General features: G+C 54.7%; 7 protein-coding genes across 7 annotated transcripts; 3 read left to right on the top strand and 4 right to left on the bottom strand.

The window, feature by feature from the left end:
* Positions 1-1,511: 1,511 nt before the first annotated feature.
* CTHT_0004660 (WD40 repeat-containing protein) lies at positions 1,512-4,753 on the bottom strand (the record flags this gene model as incomplete). The annotated part of the gene is made up of 5 exons (XM_006690943.1): positions 1,512-2,752; positions 2,820-3,030; positions 3,083-4,361; positions 4,439-4,520; positions 4,720-4,753. 5 exons carry the CDS (start codon positions 4,751-4,753, stop codon positions 1,512-1,514), a joined length of 2,847 nt encoding a protein of 948 aa, XP_006691006.1.
* Positions 4,754-6,352: 1,599 nt separating this feature from the next.
* On the top strand, positions 6,353-8,488 carry CTHT_0004650 (putative adrenoleukodystrophy protein; the record flags this gene model as incomplete). The annotated part of the gene is made up of 1 exon (XM_006690942.1): positions 6,353-8,488. One exon carries the CDS (start codon positions 6,353-6,355, stop codon positions 8,486-8,488), a length of 2,136 nt encoding a protein of 711 aa, XP_006691005.1.
* An 883-nt stretch (positions 8,489-9,371) lies between these two features.
* CTHT_0004640 (uncharacterized protein) lies at positions 9,372-11,246 on the bottom strand (the record flags this gene model as incomplete). The annotated part of the gene is made up of 1 exon (XM_006690941.1): positions 9,372-11,246. One exon carries the CDS (start codon positions 11,244-11,246, stop codon positions 9,372-9,374), a length of 1,875 nt encoding a protein of 624 aa, XP_006691004.1.
* A 2,902-nt stretch (positions 11,247-14,148) lies between these two features.
* CTHT_0004630 (gamma-glutamyltranspeptidase-like protein) lies at positions 14,149-16,414 on the top strand (the record flags this gene model as incomplete). The annotated part of the gene is made up of 8 exons (XM_006690940.1): positions 14,149-14,152; positions 14,262-14,452; positions 14,507-14,770; positions 14,836-14,896; positions 14,947-15,045; positions 15,298-15,835; positions 15,889-16,248; positions 16,306-16,414. The coding sequence occupies 8 exons, from the start codon at positions 14,149-14,151 to the stop codon at positions 16,412-16,414; spliced, it is 1,626 nt and encodes a 541-aa protein (XP_006691003.1).
* A 231-nt stretch (positions 16,415-16,645) lies between these two features.
* Positions 16,646-17,768, bottom strand: CTHT_0004620 (dehydrogenase-like protein; the record flags this gene model as incomplete). Its single annotated transcript, XM_006690939.1, has 2 exons — positions 16,646-17,646; positions 17,708-17,768. 2 exons carry the CDS (start codon positions 17,766-17,768, stop codon positions 16,646-16,648), a joined length of 1,062 nt encoding a protein of 353 aa, XP_006691002.1.
* A 2,984-nt stretch (positions 17,769-20,752) lies between these two features.
* Positions 20,753-22,484, bottom strand: CTHT_0004610 (uncharacterized protein; the record flags this gene model as incomplete). The annotated part of the gene is made up of 7 exons (XM_006690938.1): positions 20,753-20,818; positions 20,890-21,723; positions 21,781-21,867; positions 21,926-21,972; positions 22,040-22,264; positions 22,325-22,347; positions 22,450-22,484. The coding sequence occupies 7 exons, from the start codon at positions 22,482-22,484 to the stop codon at positions 20,753-20,755; spliced, it is 1,317 nt and encodes a 438-aa protein (XP_006691001.1).
* A 1,123-nt stretch (positions 22,485-23,607) lies between these two features.
* On the top strand, positions 23,608-25,272 carry CTHT_0004600 (asparaginase-like protein; the record flags this gene model as incomplete). The annotated part of the gene is made up of 3 exons (XM_006690937.1): positions 23,608-23,774; positions 23,823-24,022; positions 24,146-25,272. The coding sequence occupies 3 exons, from the start codon at positions 23,608-23,610 to the stop codon at positions 25,270-25,272; spliced, it is 1,494 nt and encodes a 497-aa protein (XP_006691000.1).
* Between the last annotated feature and the right edge of the window lie 42 nt (positions 25,273-25,314).

The raw sequence follows: 25,314 nt of genomic DNA, 5'->3' as shown, positions 1-25,314 counted from the left end.
CCGCGGGCTCTGTCAAAGCAAAGCCGGAGTCTAAAATAACAAGCAGACGGCTTACAGGCTGTCAATGACCAAGTTGCTCTTTAACAGTAAGGAATTTAAAAAATTACAGGCTCCATCAAGCAGTCGCTGTCCGTCATTAGAGACATCAAAAACGCCATTGCCTGTGTCTCCGGCGCTATCACAAGCCTACAGATGTTCATTACGTCTGCCATGACGCTACGACTTTTGAATCCTATAAAGGAGCTTTTCATGATTTTGGAGGATGCTTTGGAACCGAATGGCCAGCTGGCATAGTGCAATAATGTCACTCAAGCTACCAAAAGTCAGAGCTATCTACTTGGCTTGTCAGACGGAAAGCAGAAGTGTCAAGTAGCTAATGGCGTGCAGGATGGAGGTTCGGCTCCAGAACTAAAGGTTGGAGAAGAGAAAGCATGGCAGGGCACCACCGATTTAGCCTCAAAGGAGCATATGACTGTGACTTGTCGCGTCAGCTCAAGAGGTTATTCTATCGGCTACCCTACTTGCCTTTCTGAAGTTTCGATGAAAAGCCACACACAACCACCGCGAGGAGCAATGCAGCTACAGAGAGGCCTTATCTTCGGGCTATAGAAACAGTCAAATCCCCCAGTTTGTTGCTGATGTGTAAAGGCACTTTCTTTTTCTAAAGAGCAAACTGCTTTTTTCTAGCCCCAGTCAGCCCTTGGGATCACGATGCATACTTGCCGTGAACCAAAAAAAAAAAAAAAAAACATCTTACACGAGCATGCAAGCAGGTGGTATCTTCCGGCTACGCTAGCTCGCTGTGGAGACGGTCATATTTCTCACAGAGGTTATATATTCGAGGTTTACCCATTCCCCCTTGGACCCACACTTTCTTAGACTTCTTCAAGATGCCAGGGACCTCTAGTATCGAGAAGCTATATTAGTTCATGTACAGCTTCTATTTTGCGTTAAAGTCTTGCTGAGACTACCTAATACTAAGGCTCACACGGTGTGTGCTACACAACATGCTTGGTTACCCTGGTTCCGACCCTAACATGGTGTTGGGCTTTCCGACAAGTGATAGCAGGGGAAGACAGCAACAGGATTACATTTGATGTCAAGTAAATAAGAATGCGTACTAACTTACTTACACCATCAAAGTTCCATCATCTTCAGGAACAATTCGCTCCAAACAGTCATAAACTCCCCTACGCCGGCGTCTCCTCCTCCTTACCCTCCTCCTCAACAGTCTCCGCCTGCGGCGGCCAAGGAATTACCTTCCTTCCATTTGACTTATAATGCAAAACAACATCCGTTCCTCCCCTCCAGACATGCGTTCTCAATGTCGCAAGCGTCATCTTAACAGGTAATAACTGCATGAAAAAAAAAATTGTTAGCCTAACCACCCATCCACACACACACACACACACACACACACACACACACACACACACACACACACACACACACACACACACACACAAACACACAGATGTTTGAACCTCCAAACAAGACAACTCACCTGCTCATTACAATACAACTCCAACCAATCCTCCGGCTTCAGCTTCTTTTCCCCCTCCTTCTCCCCCCTGTTGCTCCCCTTCCACATCTCCCTCGTTCTCATACGCCGGATCAATCCTCTCGGCAACATACGCCAAAATCTTTTTGACCCTCAGCATGCGATTCGCATTCAGTCTATTATTTCCATCCGCCGAGGCAATCGGCGGCAAACTATCCTTCCACGGGTACAGCACAAACGACACCTTCACCGGCTCTTTCGCTGGCAGCACGTTCAGCAGGAGTGCCTCGCCCAGCCACAGCGGCGCCTTCTCCTCGATTATGTCGGCGTCGGCGCCGACCGACGCCACAGTACCCCTGTAGACCTCGGCCGAGCCGCCGGTCGTTTCTTCTTGGATGATGACTTTCGTCCCCGGGGGGATGTTGAGCGGGGGTGTGTCGTTGGGCGGGGCGGGCGTGATCTTGGAGTCGAGGGGTTTGTCGGGATGGTCGGAGATCAGTTTTTCGTATTCGCTGCGCAGGCGCTGGATGACTCCGAGGAAGGAGTCGTCGAATTCTTTTTCGTGGGTTGAGGAGGTTTCGGATTCGTCGGCTTTGTCGTCGACGCCGCCGGCTGCAGCGGTCGTGCCGAGGGCAGGCTTCTCGGCTGCGGCGGTTGAGGTGGACCGGCTGAGCTTCTTCGTGCCGAAGGACATGTTCATGCGGAATTTCTTCATGTTGAAGGTTGTGCTTCCTTTAGTGCCATTCTCTTTGTCCTTGTCTTTCTCTTTCTCCTTGGCGACCTCGGTGGAGTTCTTAGCTGATGACTCCTCTGTCGACGGTGGTTCCTGACCTGGGATCTGTCCCTGGGTTAATCTAGTTGTAAGAGGCGGTTCTGGCGTCCCTATGGTATCTGAGAAGTAGTCTTCCTGTTCAACCGATGGACGACCCGCCAGATGGGAAGGCATCTTTTCCAGGGGACTGAATGTGCCCTCACCCATTTGGATCATCGGGGATCCTGGCGTCGCTAATCCGATCACGAGCCCTGGCGTCACGGGGGGGTGAGAGCCATTGTTATTAGCTCGCTGTGTGGTCGGGTCAAACTTAGGCAGTGGCGGGATGTCAATGGACAGAGGGGGTGCTTCTCTTCCTCCTCTGGACTTCTTCGTCGGTGGCGACTTGGTGAGGCTCTGGCGGAATTCCTCATCGCGACGGATCTCTTCGTCAATGAGGTTCGCGAAGAGGTAGCGGAGGACCCATTTTCCGAGGTTGACTTGACCATGTCAGCCAATGCACATGCCACACATGCCACAGCCAGCTATCGGGGGTAAGGATCGTACTTCTCTGGTCTTCCCTAAACTCAATTGGCTCGTCCAGGGTCAGCTCGTCAGCGTACATTTCGGCGTCGAAGCAATTGTACGGCTCCAACACGACGGTCAGGTTGCCAGAACTGATGTCAATGGAACACCACGGCGCCACAGCTTCTTTAGTGTTGACCTCGGGCTCGACATCCTCGAGATGACGTTTACCAAAGCTTCGGATCGGACGGCACTATTTGAAGTTAGCATGCGGACTTTGGGTCCGCTGACGAGAACCAACTCACCTGGATGAGATCCCACATCAAAACATCTCCAGCTGTGTCCAAAGTCAAGACTCTTCTCCGATCATTTAACAGCTTGTGCTTGACCAAGCCAAACTGCCCTTCAATCGTCTCAACAGGAGAATGATAGATCGGTTCGACTTCGACTTCAGACGGGTCCGTCTTCCGTGCCTGACCCTGGAACGGATCGTCCGCATTGCGATCAATGACCAAGGGGAAGGACGCCGTGTTCGAGATGCGCAGGACAGACTTCGCTGGGATCGTCGTCCTCGCCCCCTCGGCACCTGCCGTCGGCCCAGTACTCTCCTTACTCCTGACGCTCATCATGGACGCTCGATGCTGCTTATACGCCTCGGGCAGCCTTAACTCACCAGTCAGATCGACATCCTGCCAGCGATTAATCGACGCCCTGGCCGTCGCAGTCCAAATACTCCCATCCCAGGCAACAATCTTGCTCACCCCTTCATGCTCCTTCGCCACGGCCAGACACAAACCCTTATCCAGATCTCCCATGGTATCCCTCACATCCGTCTTTACCACCAAGCCAGACCGATCACTACTATAAAACACATTCAACCCTGGATCATCCGAAAACAGCGCCCACACGCTATGGTCATGCATAGTGAGCGTATGCATGCACCTCCCCGCCGTGACGCTCCACACTTTCACCGTCTGGTCGGCACTAGCCGACAGCACCATATCTCCTTCCTCGCTGACCAGAATCGCCCGAATCATGTCAGTGTGCCCCACGAACTTGGTAATCCTCTTCCCAGACTTGGGGTCCCACAGGCGAACAATACTCTCCGGCCCGCCGTTCGCCAGAACGGAATGCGTCACGCCCAGGGCGTAGACGCTCCCTTTTTCCACAACTTCTTCCCCGCTGACGTCGATCTCCAGGACCTGCCCCTTACCAGAGAGATCCCAGAGGTAGATGCGGCGGTCCAGGCCGCCTGAGGCGACCCAGTTGGTTGACTGGTTAGGGGTGGCGACGCATTTGGCGTAGTCGCGGTGGTGGCCGATCGGGACGGGCTCTTGGGCGTCGGAGGCTAAGGGACGCCAGAGCTTGACTTGGAGGTCGGAGGAGGCGGAGACAAGGGCGTTATGGTGCTGGACGAGGGTGATGTCGTTGATCCAGTGGGTGTGAGCATGGGTTTGGGTGCGGAAGCTGGCGATGGATTTGGGGTTGGGATGAGAGGAGGGGTCTGTGACGGCTGCGTGAGTGTTCTGAAGGGAACGCTTTAGGTCCCAGGCGCAGATAACGCCATCGCGGCCGCCGGAGTAGCTATAGGGCTAGGTGAGTAAGGTGCGCTATGATCAGGGGAGGGGGGGGGTTAGTCAGGAGAGACAGTGGACACATACAGGATAGCATTTTCGCGGTCGATGGCAAGGCCATTGACACCCAAGCGATGGCCGCCAGGCGAGGAGTTGGGATGTTCAAGAACTAAAACTCATAATCAAAGAAGGTCAACCATGTGCTCTATGTCCGTAGCGGCGCTACATGAAGGGCAAGGCCCTTTTAGGGGCTCACGATCCCATTGACACACAAGATACAGCTGAGAATGCGGGGCAACAAGCTTAAGTGAAGCCAAGACACAGCAGCAGCAACAGCTCAGGATGCAGTATAGGGCAGAGCAACGAACCATAGCTTATCCTTTGGCGAGCCTTCTTGGCCATGTTGACGCGAGGCCAACGCGTTGGCCACCATACAATTGAGAGCTCGAGCTTCTATAATTTATACCGGGCAGAGATGCCTGATGCGGTGAATAGGTAGTGAATACAAACAGGATGAGTGGATCAACGATCGGTAAGCCGGTGGACGAGACCAGCCCCAGCAGAGCAGATCGGGTTTATGCACGATGGGATGGCCAGGAGTGTTGGTGCTGTGGGTGATGAGACCTCCGTATCAGTATGAATCGCGCGATATGCTGATGTTGGCGTGTCCGCAGAGCGAAATGAGTGGGCCGTCGACCGAGAGTCTCGGGTCCCGGACACGCGCGGGAAGATCAAAGTCAGATGAAAAAGTGAGCGACAGCCAGTTTAACTTTAATCTCTGCGGCTCATGAAAGAGACCCGAGAGAGTAGCAGAAATCGAAAAAATTGGAGGCTGAGTTAATCCAAGGACGCGTACCTCCATCAGAATCCCGTCTCATTCTCACTCACACCCGGCCACCACCGTCACATCGATTGAAACGACGTTGTCACTTGCTCGCGCCAAACACCGCCAACAAAAGCGAAGCGAGCTCAGCCTGCGCTTGCGAAGGCTCCCGGAAATTCGGTCCCTGGTCTTGGCGGGGTACCCACGTTCTTTCCGGAGAAGCGGGGCACAACGCCGCCTGCCAAGAGTAGAAGGCTTGGGGTTGGGGGGGGGTCGTGATTAAGTAAGCGGGCTGATGCTGCTTAATCATCAGAAAACGTATCGGATCAAATAGCCCTCCGATTCCGACCCAACATTCCCCGGAGGACCGGGGGTAAGCCAGGGTCTTAGTTAGCGGCCGACGCCGTTCTGCTATGGGCCGCTGAGATCACATGCTGGGGCCCTGGCCGCTAGCACACTGTGGGTGCGCTGGATTCCCCGAACATGGCTGCCCGTTCCAGCAAGTGGGTGACGCAAGGACCGAGGAAATGGGGAACGCGGCCGTTGCTGTCGCATGCTCCTGCCAACGTCCGGCAGCAACACCCGCGCTGACCACAAACCTCCCCCTCCCCCCCCCCCCAAAAAAAAGCCTACGACTGCTGCTGCCGACGACACACACTGAAATCTGGATTACGCTGACTACCACAGTTCACTCTTGCTGACACCAAAAAAGTATTCCACGCTCCATGGCGTGAAGCGCGTCTGCCGAGCGCGTCGATATCGACTGAGCAAGCTATATACTGAGCTAACATCGGGAATACATACCCATACCCATACCCAGCCTGGCCGTCGCATCTGGTCCAAGTCTGACTACCTTTTTTTTTTTTTGGTCTGCACAACACCACAACGTCACACCTCAGCAAATTACACCCGTGCCGTTGACCATTGACAGTTGGCATTTGATCGAATTGGTCTGCAGCCGGCTTGCGACTAGCTTTCTCTAGCTTCACCTTTCATTTGCCCATCTCGTCGGGCCTTGCTCTCTCCCACATACAGCTCTCCCAGCTGCCGTCGTGTCGCCGTCGTGCCGCCATCGCCCCTCCATGATACCCTCGTCGCCGTGATACCCAGCCCTTCCTTCTCTTACACAACCCTAAATACATACCTAATCTTCCTCTTCGACATCACCAGCCGCAACCATGGCGCCGTCGATGTCGAAGCCCGCCGTCCTGGGCCGATCCATGACGGTCAGCACACGCGCCATCCGCGACCTCGTCCAGCGCCTGCTGCAAGTATACCTGCGCAACCGCTCGCGCATCTCTAAGGCCATCTACATCGCCCTCTTCATCTCCTTCCTCAACCGCATACGCAACGTCGTAATCCGCCAGAAGGCCGCCGCGAAGCGTGCCAACGAGTCCAAGAGCACTAGCTCGAGCGCCGATAAAAAGGCCGAGCTGAACTGGGAGTTTGTGCGCTCCCTGCTCAAGCTGATCCGCATCATCATCCCGAGCTGGCGCAGTCCCGAGGCCCGCATGCTGCTCACCCACAGCCTATTCCTCGTGGCCCGTACCTTGCTCAGCGTCAAGGTTGCCGCCATGGATGGGTCCATCGTCAAGTCGCTGGTTAGCGGCCACGGGCGCGAGTTCCTGACCAAGCTGGGTTGGTGGATGGTCATCGCCGTGCCTGCTACCTTCACCAACGCGATGCTGTCCTACCACCAGGCCGAGTTGGCCCTGCGCTACCGCGCCCGCTTGACAGAGCACCTCCACGACAAGTACCTGTCGCATCTGACCTTCTACGCGCTGCTGGCCCTCGACGACAGGATCAAGAACCCCGACCAGCTGATCGGCGTCGACGTGTCGGCCTTTGCAACCTGTCTCTCGGAGCTGTACGGCAACCTGGCCAAGCCCATCCTGGACATGGTCATCTACACATACTCGCTCTCTCGCAACGTCGGTGGCGAGGGCGTCCTCTTCATGGCCTTCCTCGTCCAGCTCTCCTCCCAGGTCATGCGCGCCCTGACTCCCCCCTTCGGGAAGTACGTCGCGGACGAGACCCGTCTCGAAGGCGAGTTCCGCTTCGCCCACTCACGCTTGATCGACCACGCCGAGGAAGTTGCCCTGTACGCCGGGCACGAGGCTGAAAAGAACACCCTCGACAAGGGCTACTTCACCTTAATCAAGCACATCAACTTCGTCCTGCGCCGCCGCTTCTACCACGGCTTTATGGAGGACTTCGTAGTGAAATACTTCTGGGGCGCTCTGGGCTTCGCCCTGTGCAGCGTGCCCGTCTTCATCAAGCTCCCCGGCCAGACCCTGGCCACCATGGCCGACCGCTCCGAGAGCTTCATCACAAATCGGCGTCTGCTGATGTCCGCCTCGGACGCCTTCGGCCGGCTCATGTTCTCCTACAAAGAAGTCATGCAACTCGCCGGCTACACCTCCCGCGTCTCAACCCTCCTCGACGTCATGGACGACATCAAGGCAGGCCACTACGAGAAAAAGCTCGTCTCCTCCTCCGGCACAGCCAATAACGCCGCCGTCCTCAAAGGCCGCGGCCAGGTCATCGAATCTGACTACATCGAGTTCATCAACGTGCCCATCATCTCGCCCAACGGCGACGTCCTGGTCCCGGCCCTCTCCTTCCGCATCGCCGAGGGCGACCACCTCTTGATCGTCGGCCCCAACGGATGCGGCAAGTCCTCGCTCTTCCGCATTCTCGGCGGCCTCTGGCCCGTGTACGGCGGCACGGTCAAGAAGCCGTCGGCGGACAAGATCTTCTACCTCCCCCAGCGCCCGTATATTCCTCGTGGCACGCTGCGTCATCAAATCATCTACCCCGACACCCAAGCCACCATGCACTCGCGCGGCTACACCGACGCGGATCTCCTCGCCATCCTGCAGATCCTTAACCTGGAGCATCTGGTCGAGATGCACCCGGACGGGTGGGAATACGAAGCCGAGTGGCGCGACCTCTTATCTTCCGGCCTCCAGCAGCGCGTCGCCATGGCCCGTCTGTTCTACCACCGTCCACGCTACGCCATCCTGGACGAGTGTACTTCGTCTGTAACCCTCGAGACTGAAAAGATCATGTACGATACCGCCAAGAAGCTGGGCGTGACTCTCATGACGGTGAGTCATCGGCGGAGCTTGTGGAAGTATCACACGCATATTTTGCAGTTTGATGGGCAGGGGAAGTATGTGTTTACGCGGTTGGATGCCGAGCGGAGGATGAGGCTGGAGGATGAGAAAGAGGAGTTGGAGGTAAAGCTGAGGCAGGTGCCCGAGTTGGAGAGGAGGTTGGAAGAGTTAACGGGGGAGAAGGTGAGGGCGTGAGGGGTATGCGTACCGTTTGGGATGTATCGCTGTTTTGACTTTGCATGATGAGAGGTGGTGTGTGTGTGTGTGTGTGTGTGTGTGTGTGTGTGTTGTTGTTAATTATGATGTTATTGAGGGAGGGGTTGTTTTTTTTTTTAGGACTGTCTTTTTTTTTTTTTTCCTTTGTTAGTTTAGGAATTTTTCTTGCGCCGGGAGGCATGAATACATTTCCAATGATGTTATATGTGTTGGGTTGCTGTGGTGTGGTAGAGGTATGTATGAGTTCTGGTGTAGAACTTGTAGAGTAGGTCAGCTTAGGGGTTAGAGGTTGGTTGGTGCACAAAAGAGAGAGGTTCAAGAAACAAGACACTATGACATTTCAAAAACTACTCCAACGTTGACCTTCCCCCCTCAATCGGGCACCCAACCCTTTGAGGAGAGGTTAGAAACGAGTTAGAAACGAAAGATCTAATGTACAAGGACATCCCCCCGAGAATGTACCCGCATTCTCTTTCCCTTTTGTTTTTCACAAAGGAAAAGGGAAAAGATCTTTGTTTACTCTCCTCACCACGAATAAATGAATGAATGTACATTTGCCTCCTAAGAGTTCGAGACCTCATATGTCGGGCCGATCCGAAAATGAATGATGATGATTAAATCATATACCTTACTCCGAAACTCCTCTCTATGTATGCCACAGACCTTTGTCCTTAACCTGACACAATACCGCCACGTCTGACCCAATCCTGACCCAGCAACTTTGGCTCACAAAAGCGGCTGATCATTGGGTCTCTGCTGGCTAGGTTGATGACGCAGGTAGCTTCTCCATCTCAAGAGACGGATCGGGGGTCAGACACCCACTGTCTCACTCCGCAATCTCATCACCTTCGTGCCCGTTCATTTACTCGGCGTCGTGGAACGGACGGAACTTGTTGCGGAACTTCTTGTGCTTCCCAGGAAAGACAATCGGGGTGGCAGTAGCCGTCTCCGTAGAGGTTTCGGTAGCAGTCTCCGTGGCCGTCTCCGTAGCAGTGGCAGTCTCCGTGGCCTCCGTAACAGCAGGAGTCTCAGTCGTCTCCGCAGAAGGGCTCTCGGTGACCTCGGCGCTGGGAGCATCAGTCTGGGTGACGGTCACGGTCTCCTCCTCGGGAACAGCAGTCTCCGTGGCGATGTCGGCAGTGGCAGTCGAGGTGACCGTGACGACCTCCTCGATATCAGTGGGGCACTCGTCGTCGACCTCACCCTCACCCTCACCGGCGCCAGGGACGGCAGTGGTGGTAACAACGGCGCTGGTGATAGTGGTAGAAGGGATGTTGATGTGGTTGGTCAGTGTGACATAAACAGTGGAAGCCTCGGTAACGGTGACAGCAGCCTGAGTGACAGTGACGGTGGCGGCAGCCTGGGTGATGGTGACGGTAGTAGGATCGCACACGCAGGTGTCAGAGCCAGAACCGTTGCCATTGCCGTTGCCATTGCCATTGCCGCTGCCGGAGCCGGAGCCGGTGCCAGGGGTGACGGTGGCGGTTGGCTTCTTGACAGTCACAGTCCGAGTGCCCGTCGAGGTCAGGGTCCGGGTGATGGTAGTGTCCTGATCGACGCTGGTAGCAATGGGCACCGCAGTGGAAGTAGCCGAGACCTCAGCAGGACCGGTGAGAGTGACGCTGGGAGTGATGTTGCCCTTGGAAGCCTCCTCAATAATGCTGGACGAGATCGACGAGACCTCGGTGACAGGGCAGACGACCTCGGTGAGGATGACAGTGTCGGTAACGATAACTGTCTCCAGAGCCTCCGTGGGGAAGCTGGCGAAGTCCTCGGTCCGGGTCGGGCAGTCGATGACCTCCGAGCGGCACGAGGTGACGGTGCGAACCTCGGTAGTAGAAACAGTCAGAGTGGTGATGCCAGTAGAAGCCACGGCAGACGAGGTGATCGCGATTGGCACCGCTGTCGAGGTTTGAGAGACGGACTCAGTGGCAGTCTCGCTAGGGGTCTCGGTGGCAGTGGTGGTAGTTGGGCCAGTGATGGTCGTGCTAGGAGTGATCAGGCCCTTGGAAGCATCCTCAATGACGCTGGACGAGATAGAAGGAACAGCAGTCACAGGGCAGACGACCTCGGTCAGAATGACGGTGTCAGTGACGATGACAGTCGAGAGGGCCTCAGTTGGGAGAGTGGCTAGATCCTCAGTCCTGGTCGGGCAAGCAATAACCTCCTCCTTGCACGAGGTGATCGTGCGAATCTCGGTAGTCGAGACAGTCAGAGTGGTGATGCCAGCACCAATGGTGCCGGTGCCAGTGCCAGCAGCAGCAGTCGTCGTCGCATTGGTGATGGGGAAGAAAGGAGCGTTGGTAATCACGGACTCGGTAGCAGACGAGACGCCAGTCGATAGCAGCACGCTGGTGGTCGTCTCGACGCCAGTAGAAAGAGGAACTTCAGTCGCGATACCAGTGGACAGAAGAATGCTGTCAATGCTGCTGCTGCTGCTGCTGCTGCTGCTGCTGCTAGTAGTCTCACTGCTGCTGGTCGAAACCCCAGTCTCCAGAGGAACAGCGGTGCTCTCGGTAGAAGTGCTGGAAAGGATGTCAGTGGCAACGGCAGTGTCGGTGACAATGTCCTCGGTAGCAGTGCTGGTAGTGGCAGCGACGCCGGTGCCCAGAAGGACATTAGAGGAGGCAGGATTGTTGAAGAAGCCACGGCGCCAACGCATCATCTGCCTGGGGTGAGAGTAGGCCGTGGAAAGGCCGGCAAAGAGGCCGAATGTCAGGAGGCTGGTGGTCTTCATTTTAAAAGCTGTCGCCGGTTTCGAGCTCTAGTGATGTGATTCTCAACAGATTCAAATCCTTCAAAATGCGCCTGGCGTAGGGAATGTGATCAAAGGCAAAGCTGGCGAAGAAAGCGAGGATCAACTCTGCAACAAAGGTGCGTGCAAACACAGTTGCTCGCGAACGAGAAAGGAACGTAGGTAAACCTGGTCAACAAGACACAAGAAGCGAAAGTATAGTTCAGGCAAGCAAAGGAATGAGCTTGACTGAAGCAAAAGAAACAAACAGCAGCACTGGGCTTTCGATGAAGGAAAGGAACCTTTAGAAAGGCAAAGATAAAAGAGAGAGGAGAGGAGCCATCACAGCGGTCGAGAGACCACGCCTTGGTCTTTATGGAGATGATGGCACGCTATGTTACTCGTCTGCCCGGCCAGGATGTCGCATTCACACCACCATACATGGACAAGAAACATTGCATAGCCGCTTTGCATGTTCCACGGCCGCGTACCGAGCCCCGTCCAGGCCCCATCATCGACGGCAGCATCACCAAAACCTGCCGCAGTGGACAAGGCCCTTAATCAACCGGGGCCTCCACCCAGCGCCACACCGCATTGCTCGGTGGTGTGTTTGGTGCGCTTGCTGATGACAGGGACACGTCCAGAAAGCAACCCTGGATGGTTTTTTTTTTCCCGATCAAGTGTCATGGAATCCCACGGTTGCCAGGGGCTGTCGGGCCAGGGGCATCGGCGTAACGCGTGTTTCTGAGACAAAGTGCTCAGCCAATCGCCGGCGTGGAGGGGTGACGGAAGAGGAAAAGGGGGGGGGTTGCCAAGCACCCCGTCCTCGCGAGTTAACAAACGTCAATCCACGCCAAAGTGGCCTGCTGGAGATTCAGGGTGCTGCAGACGCTGAGACATCTCGACGAGCTGTCAACGCCAAATAGATCAAGTGGTCGACTGCTGCTCATCAGTGCTTTTCTGGTGGTTGTTCTTGAGCACGAAGTTCGAGCCTCGAGAAGAAGCTCGCATCGACAACATGCATCAAACATGAAAGATCGCTGCACAGCCCGTCTGTTTCCTCGCTGATGGACGATGCCGCAAACCTCTGCCGCTGTGGGCCAGAAAATCCAGGAACCTGAGTCCTGGTCATGTTGAGACGAATGATCGTCCGAGGGATCCGGGAAGGCTACCTTTGCAGGCAGTGGGAGGAAGCACCCCGAGAACCAGCTGGTTAACTGTTTAAGATGCCATGTTCGAATAACAGACGAAACTCAACTGAGGGTCGTGCGAACAGCCAAGCATCGTTTGGTTTCGCTGTGAGAGGGGCTGCGGAAACATGTTGCACTTTTCTTTACATTAACAACAGCAGGTCCAGCAACCTATGTAACAGTAAACAATGGCACCTTTGCATCGAGCCGCAGCAGTGTTAGCAACCATGTCGGGTGATGTAGATGGCCAGACCAAGGCAGTTGGTCAACTCTTGAGAAACTGATGGAATCGCATTTCATTCCACGGATGGGCATCTCAGGCGTCCACGGCGAGTCAGGCTTTCAAATATGGTCCGAACCGTCCGCTCATCCAATGCTGTCGATCTTGAAACCAGCCACGGCAATGCTGGCTTCCTTGCCATTTCACAGATTCTGGCCGTGGATTCGTCTTCCATCCCTCTATGCGCGGGCGGGAGCCCTCAGGGCTGGTTTTTTTTTTTTTGTTGTGGTATATCGAAAAAAAACCAGGAAGGGCAGTCACATAACGAAGTTTTCGGAAATTTGCCAGGATCCTGTGGGGTTCTGACCGTTTCACCCACCACAACCTGAAATCGCACCTTCTTTGTCGGCACCTCCTGTGATTGGCTGCTTCCCTGGCATGGCGGGTCCAAGCCCAGGGGAAGCCCCGCTGCGGGGCAAGGGTCCTCAATGCGAAACCAAGACGGGGACTTGGCAGGGCTGGAAGCAGCAAGTCCCTCAACCATATCCGATCTCACCTTATGAGCGCTGGACCTGAACCACATTGGTGCAAAACTGGGAACGGGAGCATCGCCTGCAAAGAGAATCTGGATCGCACACTCTATTTTTGTGAGCACGGACATGATTTTCGTGCAACATGGGCTGTGTTTGTCATGCGTCTATTCTACGTGTCATGGACGGATAGTTGACCCTCTCTTACACCTTACCCATCCCTCTGCAGTCTGCAAGTTGACCATTCAGCTTACCTCTCGATTGAGTGACCTAAAGGGCGGATCGAAAACAATTGTAACTGTCATCAATTGTGCTCGTCGAGCCTAGCCTAGCCGGGGCCGGTCGAGTGACTGTATTCGTAGGCCCGACGAGTCAACGGACTTCTAACTTGAGCATCGAAAGTCGATGGAACAATGCATTGTTGCGTTTAAGGCTTCTGCCGACTTCCGTACGAAATCTAATATTGGTCGAAACTCACCGACAAGCTTGACAACATCGTGAACGTCGGAACCATTGTTTCATCCCAACTCTGCTCGAATTTACAAATAATGGCCCAACGATGGTGAGCAGCATGTCGGAGTCTCTCACAGACTTTGCCAAGTTGTTATCGCCGCCTGCACTCCGAGTCCTCTCCCCGCCCGGATCTGCTTTGTCAACCACCCGTTCTTATCTGCGATGGCAAACACACAAGTCAAGGGTTAGGGTTATTAGCGACATATGGCTGGTATCACCGTATCGGTCCCCACTCCGTGACCGCATGACCACGATGAATGACTTCAGGCCGTTGCCAGCTCACAAGTCGCTACTGCCCGTTGATTGCGGGCATTCTGATGTTTGTGTGACTGCATTTTGAAGGGCCGATGTCTTCGTAGTCTTGCATTTGGTTTGCGTTGAGAACCCGGCATTGCGACTCGTAGACTGGCACCAGCCGCCCTTGTGTCACCAACCGTCTTTGTCCGACCGCCATGTGTAAGTCCGCCTTTGATTATGTGATAACGGATAACATCTGCCGCCCACGTAGACTTCGTCGCCGAAATAACGATGAATATATATGACCTGTTCTGACTCCTCATGCTAGATCGTCCGCCGTCGCTGGCTTGGTGGCTCTGGAGCCTTTCCCAGCTTACCGCCATCCCTGCCCTGCCAACTGGCTCTTATCAGGAGCAGCGGACCATCTCAACCGGGGCCGTTTGCAATGGCAGTCGGGGCGCCGTGGCCAGCGAGAGCGCGATATGCTCTAAGATTGGCGTCGATACCATAGCCATAGGGGTACGCCTTTGAAATGCCTAACCTAAGACCTCTTAGCGCTGACCGGCCATCCAGGGTACCGCCGCCGACGCCATGGTGGCCACCACCCTGTGTGTCGGCGTCATCGGCATGTACCATTCGGGTATCGGGGGCGGCGGCTTCATGCTGGTTCGCGACGCCCACGGCCGGTATGAGTCCATCGACTACCGCGAAACTGCCCCTGCCGCGGCCAGCCAGGACATGTACGCGCACGATGCCAATGCCAGTGTGTTTGGTGGGCTGGCCGTCGCCGTCCCGGGAGAGTTGAAAGGACTAGCTTATTTGCATCAGAAATATGGTGTATGGTTGCCCATCCATGAGACGAGTGTTTATTGACCCCTATTGATGGTTGTTTATGGTGACAGGTCTTGCCCTGGAGGACGCTGGTGATGCCTGCTGTGCGAGTTGCGAGGGACGGGTTTCCGGGTGAGTGATCTCGAAAATCGTTTGAGTCCGATATGACTAACAGCTGTCAGTCACCGAGGATCTAGTCCGCTACATGAAGGTGGCTAGCCAAAATAATAATACGTTCCTGGTTGATGACCCAATTTGGGCTGAGGATTTTGCTCCTAATGGTAAGTCCTATGAGACCATGTCTTGAACTCGGTTCTAAAAAGTTTTCTCAGGAACCTTACTTCAGCTCGGGGATACCATCACGAGGAAACGCTATGCCGAGTAGGTGGGCCGTCTGTCAAGTGTATTCATCAACTAATTGTGATAGCACTCTCGAGAAAATTGCCAACGAAGGACCTGACGTGTTTTACGAGGGCGATATCGGTAGGTCAGTCTCCGTAAAATTCAGATAACATAGCTGATTGCAGTTCCAGCCGAATCAATGATCAAGTTCATCCAAGAGAGAAACGGGATTATGACGCTACAAGACCTGAAAGACTACTCTCTCGAAATCCGGGAACCTCTGAACATCACCTACGGCCCCTATCGACTCTATACCACAGAAGCCCCCAGCAGCGGTGCTGTAATGTTCAACATTCTCAAGACCATGGATCAATATCCGCCCGAAGACCTTACCAATATCAACCTGACAACGCATCGGTTCGTCGAGGCCATGAAGTTTGCCTATGGAGCACGCCTGGAGCTAGGCGATCCCGACTTCCTTAAGAACATGTCGGACTATCAAAAGTACATGCTAAGCGACAAAACAGCTAAGGACACACGTGGCCGGATCCGTGATAATGAAACCCAACCGGTTGATGTGTACAACCCTAACAACACTTACACAACTGACGGTCACGGCACCTCGCACATCGTCACGGCCGACGCATCGGGGCTAACTGTCACCTCTACAACGACTATCAATCTTTTGTTTGGCGCACAAATCATGACCCCTGACACAGGCATCATCTTGTAAGAACCCTTTCCTCTTCTTGTGATGAGAAGCGCCGCTTATCCCTGAACAGAAACAACGAGATGGACGACTTCTCCCAGCCCAACCGCAATAACTCCTTCGGCTTCGCGCCTTCTCAGGCCAACTTCATCGCACCTAGGAAACGCCCCCTCTCGTCCATCAGCCCCATCATTGCTGAGCACGCGAATAACGGAACCGTCTTCTTTGCCACGGGAGCAGCTGGCGGCTCCAGGATCATCAGCGCGACTGTGCAGGTCGCCTGGCGTCTGTTGTCCTTTAGCATGTCCATGCATGATGCGATTGCTGCCCCGAGGGTGCATCATCAGCTCATGCCTGATGTGTTGAAGGTCGAGACGGGGTTTGACAAGGGGGTTGCCGAAGCGCTGAAGGAGAAAGGGCATGTAGTTGAGTGGTAAGCCTTTTCTTTCTTTATATTACCTGCGGTGACTCCTCAACTGACAAACTCTAGGATGGAACCTGGGTTGAGTGCAGTGCAGGGTATCATGCGGTTATGGGATGGGACGTTTGATGCCGTAGGAGAGACGAGACAGATAAATAGTGGCGGTTATTCGGTCTGATAACAACACAAGTGTTAGGGGAAGGGGGGTGGCCAAATGGATAGACGATATTGCATGCACAGCATGATTAGAAGAAGCATTGAGCAAACCAGGAGGTCATCAATTCAACGCATCCAAATAGAAGTCCTGACGTATACTGTATATCATATCCAATCATAAACGTACCCAAACCACATTTCCCGTGAAACAATCCAAGAGATCCCATCCAACGTCCCCTTTTCAGTCAACCTCTTACCGGCTGGTATCAACTACATACCGCCCGACAATCTTACCAGCCTCCATCAGTTCATACACCTCCTGCAATTGGCTCAGGCCAACCGTCTTAAACGGCACCTTGATCAGCCCCCTCTGGAAGAAATCAATCGCCTCCTGCGTATCCTGCCGATTACCGACATAGCTTCCCTTAATGTTGATCATCCTAATCACCGTATCAAACACCGGCGCTTTGAGATACGCGTTCGCTGGCAAGCCAATGCATACAACAGTACCACGACTGCGCACATACTCCGTCGCCTGCTGGAACGGTTTCTCCGACACAGCCAGCAACAGCACCGCGTGCGGGCCCAACCCGTCCGGCGTTGCCTCCTTCACCTCCTTCACCAGATCCGGGCTCTTGGTAAAGTCCACGTATGCGCATGCGCCCAGACTGCGCACACTCTGCCCCTTCTCATCACCGCCATCAATGCCAATCACATGCAGGCCCATAGCACGAGCATACTGGATCGCCATGCTACCCAAGCCGCCGCCGGCACCGACAATGGCGACATACTGTCCTGGACGGGCACCAGACTCCTTCAGTCCCTTATACACCGTGATACCAGCGCAGAGGACGGGCGCAACAGCTTCGAGGTCAACGTCCTTTGGAATGCGGGCGACATGGTTCGCCTTGGCGATGGCATACTGCTGGAAACTGCCATCAACTGTGTACCCGGACAACAGAGCATGCGGGCACAGCGGCTCGTCCGCCTGCCGGCAGAAAGTGCAGTGCAGGCAGCTACCATTCAGCCACTTGATGCCGGCATAATCGCCGATTTCGATGTCCTCAACCAGCGAGCCCTTGGCGACGACGACGCCGGCGCCCTCGTGTCCGCCGACGAGGGGCATTTTAGTCGGCAGCGGCCAGTCGCCTTTCATAGCGTGGAGGTCAGTGTGGCAGACGCCGGAGTATTTTACGTTGATGAGCACCTCATCAGGGCCGGGCTTTTGGACGGGGATCTTTTTGTAGACGACCGCTGTATCGGATGGGTGTTAGTTAAGCAAGAATGGGGAAGGAAAAGAATGAGGGACACGTACGTCCTCCGGTCTTCTCAACTACTGCAGCCCATTGCTCTGAGGGGATCTCGAAGGTGGTCATTTTAGCGCAGATATGTCGGGGTTAACGGTGTAGATGGCTTAAGGTGGTTAGTGGGTATGGAAGAGATGATATCACTGATAGCAAAGATGTCTTTCGTGCGCAAGACGTCACCAGGACAAGGAACGCTGCGGTACCTGGACTGATAAACAACATCCAAGCGCTCTGCCTAGGCGCCTCGCGTCCTTTTTATACCCATTGATCGTCCCCTCATGGTCTCCTCCTCAGCGTCAGGATTACGAAACCTGGGTTTCCGCAAGCATGGTGGTTCACTCCAGAATCTCAAGAAACGGACGTTCCGAACCGACCTCCCTCCCCGTCTCCAACCTCCCTCTCAACATCCTGCACGAACCCCGCGGGGAAACCACGCAACCTATGCGGGGAAGGTGACAGCCCGAGAGCTCTGGACGGGGCCAGAGAGCGGGTAGACAAGGCAAGGCGAGGCACAAGAGATCTACAAGTCCTGGCATGCGGAAGGTGGATCGGCATAGAAGCACCAGATGACAGACGTCGGCTGAGCCAAGACCCTCACGCCTGAGGGTGAGACGCAGACTTGCGGCACAGGGATAAATTCCGGCTACTGCACAGAGGAGTAAGTTGTCACGTCTCATGTTGGCTTGCCCTGTTGAGGTGTGAAAGGGTGACAGCGGGCTCGGTTATGTTGGGATGTCAGCCCAAAGCCCGAGTCATCTCCGGAGCGGGAGATCTTGATGCTGGAATTGTTGCTTCGAGAGGAGATCCTCCTCCACAGAAATCATGTCTCCATGAGTCCGGATGACGAGCTGCGTTTGGCTGAGATGGGAGCTCTGTGTAACGTCGGTGCAGGCGGACTGAGCTCGGCCCCAGCTTGCGCTGACGGGATGGAGAGGTTATTGATCATGAGAACTTCGTAAACCCGAAGTAATAGTACCCTCGAAGCACTATCAATTACCGATTTTCAACTAGCCTAAGTAGTCAACCTCGATCAAATCGAAAATTGACATTGTCCACACCCAAACAGATCAACCACCGATGACGCTGCATTAAGATGGCTTTCCTCGGAAGTAGCCCCCGGGACAGCGGAGAGTGGAGCTGGCGCCCTGTGGGGCACTGTCAAGCCCCGCGCTCAGGGGTTTGCAGTCTTGACGCGCCATACAACCAATGGTGGGTTCCACAACCCTTCCCGGTTGGGTTTGGCGTCTCGGCAACTGTCAACCACCTGAGCTGTGAAAGTCTTCGGACCGACCTCAAAGAAAACCCGTGCTAGACTGTTAGATCGTTGATTTGATGCTTTCGGTGATGTTGGTTGTGCATCTCTCTGAAGGACAAGTAATATCAATTGGTTAATGTTTGAGTCGAATTTATGTCGAGGCATCTGGAATTGAGCTGTCAGCAATATCCAGGGTCTTGGGCAAAATCGAATCCTGTTTGGGCTGGACTCCCGAAAAGGGGGGGGGAGTTGATTGGAATCTGGCTTTCCCGGCCTCCGTCACCTACGATCCAACGTGCATGCTTGAAGAGAACGTTCCAAACAAGACCAGTACCCAGGATATCCGCTTCAACATGCCTGCGCCGCATAATCCAGGACATCCGCTGCTCCGTGAGAAGAGAGGGGAAAAAGTCAGGCAACATTCCCCAACAACAACTCATCGAGCACAGTCAACATGAGGAGTTGACGGGATGCAAGTAGATGTTCTCCATATCGTCTATTAAACATACCCAACCCGAGAAGTGAGGGGTACAGCTTGAGATGGAACTCTCGCCCCCTGGATGATCGAAATATTTAGCTCTTCAGCACCAATGACCTTTAAGAATCCAACCTGGAGATTCAAGTTCCGCTTGAGCGAAGGAAGCAGTGTTACCTACAGGCTACAACCTTACAACATCGCTTCTACCTCCTCCACGTCCGCAAGATCATCACTTGCAGCAGCAGGCATGAGCACGTGTCCAATTTCCTACTTACAGATGGGTGACTGTTACAGCGAGGTGGAGTTGGGGAGAGGGAGAATGCTGTCCAATCGTCTAGACAGGTGCCCCAGTGGCAGCTGAATGTGATTCGTGAAGTGGACGTGTTTATCTCAGCATACCTATGGCTTCCACTTTGCAACCATGCCTACCGCGACCGTGGACGAAGATATCCGAGGAATATCCGGGGTAGCTCGGCAAGGTCTTGTTGTTTATGGGGTTTATCATGATGATAGCTGTTGATTGATTCCTCTCGCGTCCAGAGAAACGACTGAAAAGCATAGTGCCTGCCCCTCACGGATAAGCGTAAGGCAAGCTGAGCAGTTCACGGCTGTTTCAAGTCGACTATTCGATACCAAACAGTAAATGGAGGAACTCTGTGGTCCCACAAAGTTAAGATTTGCCTTTTCAACTTTCTCATGAGGACGTGAGCAATAAGACCGTGAGATGGATAAGTAAAAGGGTTACGAATTCTCCCAGGTATGAAGCAACAACTACTCCCTTAACTGCCATCGGCTAACCTTTTGGTCACTTACACCGCTGTATTCTCACCTGTATGTTGATGCACCACTTACACTTGTGCATGCCAACCTAAGACGTACTTAATGCTTGCAACGATCAGTGTCAAACCGGCTTCTCACTTTACCATAGCAGCTTACGTCTACATCATCAGACATGGGCAGAGCTCGGGGAAAGCCCGTGCTTGGCCGTAGTCATTCCTCTGCAACATCATATCCAGGGAGGGCAGTCAGAGATGATGCATACCTAATCATAGCATCAGATGACCCAGGGAAAACGCATAACAACTCCGGGAGCATGTAGACAGTCCAGTTCCCCTGCATAGATAACCCCCGACCAACAGTCACACTACTCTGCATCTCTCCCTTGATGGATGGAACAAAGATGACTCTGCTTGCTTTCTTTCCCTGCCTGCATTCGTTTGTCTACCACAAATATACCCACATAAACACCAGGCGCGCCGTTCACACTCACACCACCACTGCTGTCCCGCAAAGCTTCCAAATTCATGTGAAACCCCTCCCTTAAGAACCACCGGGACCACCCAGCAGGGCAAATCTCCGGACAATTCCAGGACCGTATTCTTGGTACTGTACCACCTAGTCAGCAAGAATCCAAACAACGTAGCATCAGGAGGGAAACAGCATAACAAGAGACATACCTCCGCCTTAGTATGACAATACGACCTAAACTCCGGCGTCTGCCCAAGCAAGCTGCCACCAAACCATGGACCATGACGCTGGCGCTTGTGCGTGATGACCTGGACCTCCAAACCCCCGCTCTTGGCACCGCCGCTGCGCAGCTCGCTCTGGCGGATGCGCTCGTCTACCAGCTGCTTGATGTCGCGCTGCAGGCGGCGACCAAAGTCTTTGTACAGCGTGCTGCCGCCGGACAGGACGATGTTCTTGTACAGGCCGCGGCGCACGTCGATGGGCGACGACTGGATGACCTGGTCGACGACAACGGGGAGCGGGGTCAGGAAGTCGGACGAGTAGATCTCCGGGTTGAAGAAGATCTCCGGAGCCAAGAAGCGCTCGTAACCGACATCCACCGTAACCTGGCGCCCTCCCGGCTGGATCACGGGGTGCTTAAGGAAGTAGCTGCGGTCGCGGTCGTACTTGGAGAACTCCTTGACGATGTTGGGCGAGACGTAGCAGTAGTTCTCCTTGATTTCTTGGGCCGTCTTGAGGGACGAGTCCGGCTCGCCGCGGTCGCGCAGCAGAGACTGCACGAAGTAGGTGATGTCACGGCCTGCGATCGGGATCGACTTAATTGAGGATCCGATCACGTAGCCTTCGGCAACGGGGATGACGTGCGTCACACCGTCGCCGGAGTCGATGACCGTGCCAGTCAGCGAGCGGTCGGTCACCTTAGGCGATGTCCAGGACGCGGCGAGTGCCAGCACGGCCTGAACGGCGATATAGAGACCGGCGCAGTTAAAGGACTCGAAGAAGATCTCGGCGGTATTCTCGCGGTTCTCCGGAGGATTCAGGGGCTATGTACGTGTTAGTGTCGGGAAATGAATCATGGTGTTGTCGTGGGGGAATCTAACCGGCTCAGTAAGGAGGAAGTAGTGGTCTTCGGGCTCGACTCTGAGATACTTGAAGATGGAGTGGGACCAGAACCTCTCCATGTGGTCCTGTTGTCCGCCAGTTAGCGGTGAAGTGCCGGGCAGAGCATCTAGCCAGATCACGCACCCAGTTCTCGATTTGACCATGACGAATGGGGTAGTGTAACCCATATCCTGATATCATTAGCATTTCCCTCCTCCCAGGCTTGTTACTGTACCGGGTCCCTTGCTGGCCACATACCTGGCCCGGAGGCGGCTGCGATGGCCTCGTCGCCGATAAAGAAGTCGAGATCCTCAGTGCCACGCTTTGCCGACAGATGGCCCGAAGGGCCGGCACCGCCGGTCAGGAAGGAGGGCTTCTGAGCAACCGGGGGACGGCCCGAGCCAGTGGTACTGCCGCCGGCCGGACCCTTGGTCGCAATGGCGGTCGGGAAGACGAACGACGGAGAATCGTTACCGGCGAAACCTGGCGGGAGTCAGACGGAGTCGGACACGGTTAGGAAGGTGATATCGCGTTCAAACGGACCTAACTTGGAATACCCCGTACCGCTAGAAACAGTCAGTACAGGTTGATATCACGGCCACCTGAACGGCGGCTCGGGGAATAGGGAGCGGGGCTCAGGGGACAGGAGGGGGGAAGGCATCACGAACTTGTCCATGACAACGGTGGGGGTTTGGTGGGCCATGTTTGCGGTTGTGTGCTGCTAGGCGCAGCTCCTGCTTGTCGTTTTGGCGCAAACGAAGAAGAATCAAAGGGGGCGACGCGGTGAAGTTGTCTGGCGTCAAGCAGGCGGAGAGCTGATGAGGTCCGGTCTGGAGCCCAGGGATTACGTCCACGCTCGCGAAGCTCCCCAAGCGCCCCAACGCCGGCTCCACGCTGCCACGCTGCGGCGGTGTGCCAAGAACGGTGGGTCCGACTTTTACGGCGGCTGGAAGCTGGCGTTGTGAACGCCCAAACGGGAGGTGCCAAGAGTGGGACCTGGGCCAAGACTTCTCTTACAAGCTCTGCGCTCCACCAACTGCTAACACTTTCCTCCGGCTGCTGATGACGACGCCTAATGTTTAGGAGCCGCCAGGCAGCAGCAAATGCCACTATACCAGTTCTTGAAAAAGGGCCCCTAATCTTGCCGAAACTTCTGATGACGTGTGGCATCTTTCTCAGAAGTTGAGCTGAGCTGAATCGGGTTGAGTTTCTGTTTTGTTAGGGAAGCTTTGGGATGAGATAGACTTTGACCACCGAACAGCTTTCTTCGCCTCTTCCGGAGTGCTCAACGTCAGAACTGCAGGAGGAGCGCACCTGTCGCTCTTGACATGAGTATCGATATTTGCGCAGATTTGAAAGGCAAACAGGGGCTCCCATGACTCCTAGGTGAAGAAAGACAGCCCTCCGTTGGTTTGGTTCAGCTTGTGGCATCTTCAACTTTTGGATGGAACCTTGGGCTTTTTGGCCGACTTTCTGGAATATTTTCTCCACGCCGTCCTTTTTCCCAGTATCCTGTTCGGCAAACACCATTTATAATCATTTTGACCTACAGTCATTCCTTAACGAGCCTAAGTGGCGCTGAGTATTGTTTGTTGTATATTTTGTTCTCCATTTCTGCAGTCCTGTTGCGGCATCTTGCATCTCCTTTGCTCTTGGAGTCAGCAAGTCCCAACCAATTGGTGTTACAATCACAACGAGAGAGCCTTTTGTCCATGCTTCTCGTGGAGACCTATGCTCGCGAACGCTGAGTTCCAGTCATTCGCTTCGTTGCCTTGATCAAAAGTACTGGTCGAACGCAGTCGAGCTTTTTAACGTCGTCCGCAGCAATGTCTTCCGCGCCCTCTAGCCCAGAGCTTTCCCCCATCCCCTCAGAGGATGGCCCTATCGACAGAGCTTTCAGACCGAAGAAGCCCGTAGCGGCCATCTTCATTCATGCTGGCGCCGGCTACCATAGCGTCGCAAACGAACGACTGCACCTCCAGGCCTGCAGCGAGTGAGTATCGGGGTCAAGTCGCACATATACCACCGCTGACACCTCCAGGGCCGCCCGTGTGGGCATGAATTTCCTCAGGGCTGGTGCCAGCGCTACGCAAGCCGTCGAGGCAGCTATCAGATATCTTGAAGACACAGAAATCACAAACGCAGGTTATGGCAGCAACCTCAACATTGATGGTATTGTCGAATGCGACGCAACCGTGGTCGACCACTTGGGCAGAAGCGGCGCGTGCGGTGCTGTTCCCGGTATGTTTGATCATTAAAGTCAGATAGATTTCCATCTAACTGGTTTCGGAGGCGTCAAAAATCCAATCTCTTTGGCCAAATTGATCCTGGAGAAGAGCAGCCAACCTTTAACACTTCGACGAGTCCCGCCCAACATCCTCGTCGGCCAGGGAGCCAAGGAGTTCGCCGAAGAGCATGGTCTAACCACTATCCGCAACGAGTTCTTGGTCTCGAGGAACGCGCAGGACCGTTACCTTCGTTGGAGCGAGGACTTGCGGCGGGCAGAAGCCAAGAGAAACGCCCGACTTTCCGCGCACGCTGGGCGATATCGCAGCGGCGACTACCGGGCATCAACACCAGATGATTACGACAAGGCCGCCGACTCTCTAGCTCAAACACCACGCCGAAACCACGCAGCTGCTGTTTTGACCAGTACTTGGAATGAAGGACAACCCGACTCACCCTACCGAAGCTCTCCAGAAGGCAGCGCTGCCCCCAGCCCAGCCACGCCAACAGGTTCGCATTCTACCTCCTGTGGCCAGTTCCCATACTCTAGCCGAAGCACTCTCAGGCACATGCGCTCCCAGCCCTCTGCTCACGATGGCTCCGTCCTAGGCGACGATGGCTGGGACGGTATGCTAGACGATGCTTTTGACGATAATGACCCTATCCATCCCCCAGACGTGGACGACATTACAGACACTGTCGGCGCTATCGCAGTCGACCTACAAGGCCGCATCGCAGCTGGCTCCTCCTCTGGTGGCATCGGCATGAAGCACCGGGGCCGTCTCGGTCCTGCGGCCCTAGTCGGTGTGGGCAGTGCCGTCATCCCGTCCGACCCAGGCGACCCCCTCGGGACCACTGTCGCGGCCGTGACCAGCGGCACTGGTGAGCACATAGCAACGACGCTCGCCTCGTCACGCTGCGCGGAGCGCCTGTACAAAGGCACACGTCGCGGTCCCGGGGGCAAGGATGTTCCGGAGGAGGATGAACACGCCATCCTCGAGGCATTCATCATTGATGACTTCATGGGCCACCCAGGCGTGAGTACCCAACCGAGTGCAGGAGCGATTGGTGTGATGGCTGTCAAAAAGGACCGCGATGGATGCTGGTTCTATTTCGCTCATAATACAGAGTCATTTGCGCTCGCGAGCATGTCGAGTCTGGAGAAGGAGCCGCTGTGTGTGATGTCTAGGCTGGGAGGGGGGATCGGGTCGGCGGCTGGGTTAAAAGTCGCACAGGGTGGGAGGAGGGTCAAAATGGAGTGGTAAGGTTGGGGGCATAATGGAGCACTACCCTTCAAGCTGACCTAA

This window comes from Thermochaetoides thermophila (assembly GCF_000221225.1).
Source record: "Thermochaetoides thermophila DSM 1495 unplaced genomic scaffold scf7180000011806, whole genome shotgun sequence".
NCBI classification, from domain to species: Eukaryota; Fungi; Ascomycota; class Sordariomycetes; order Sordariales; family Chaetomiaceae; genus Thermochaetoides; species Thermochaetoides thermophila.
Note: the sequence above shows the minus strand (reverse complement) of the source record. Positions and strands in the feature narration are given on the sequence as shown.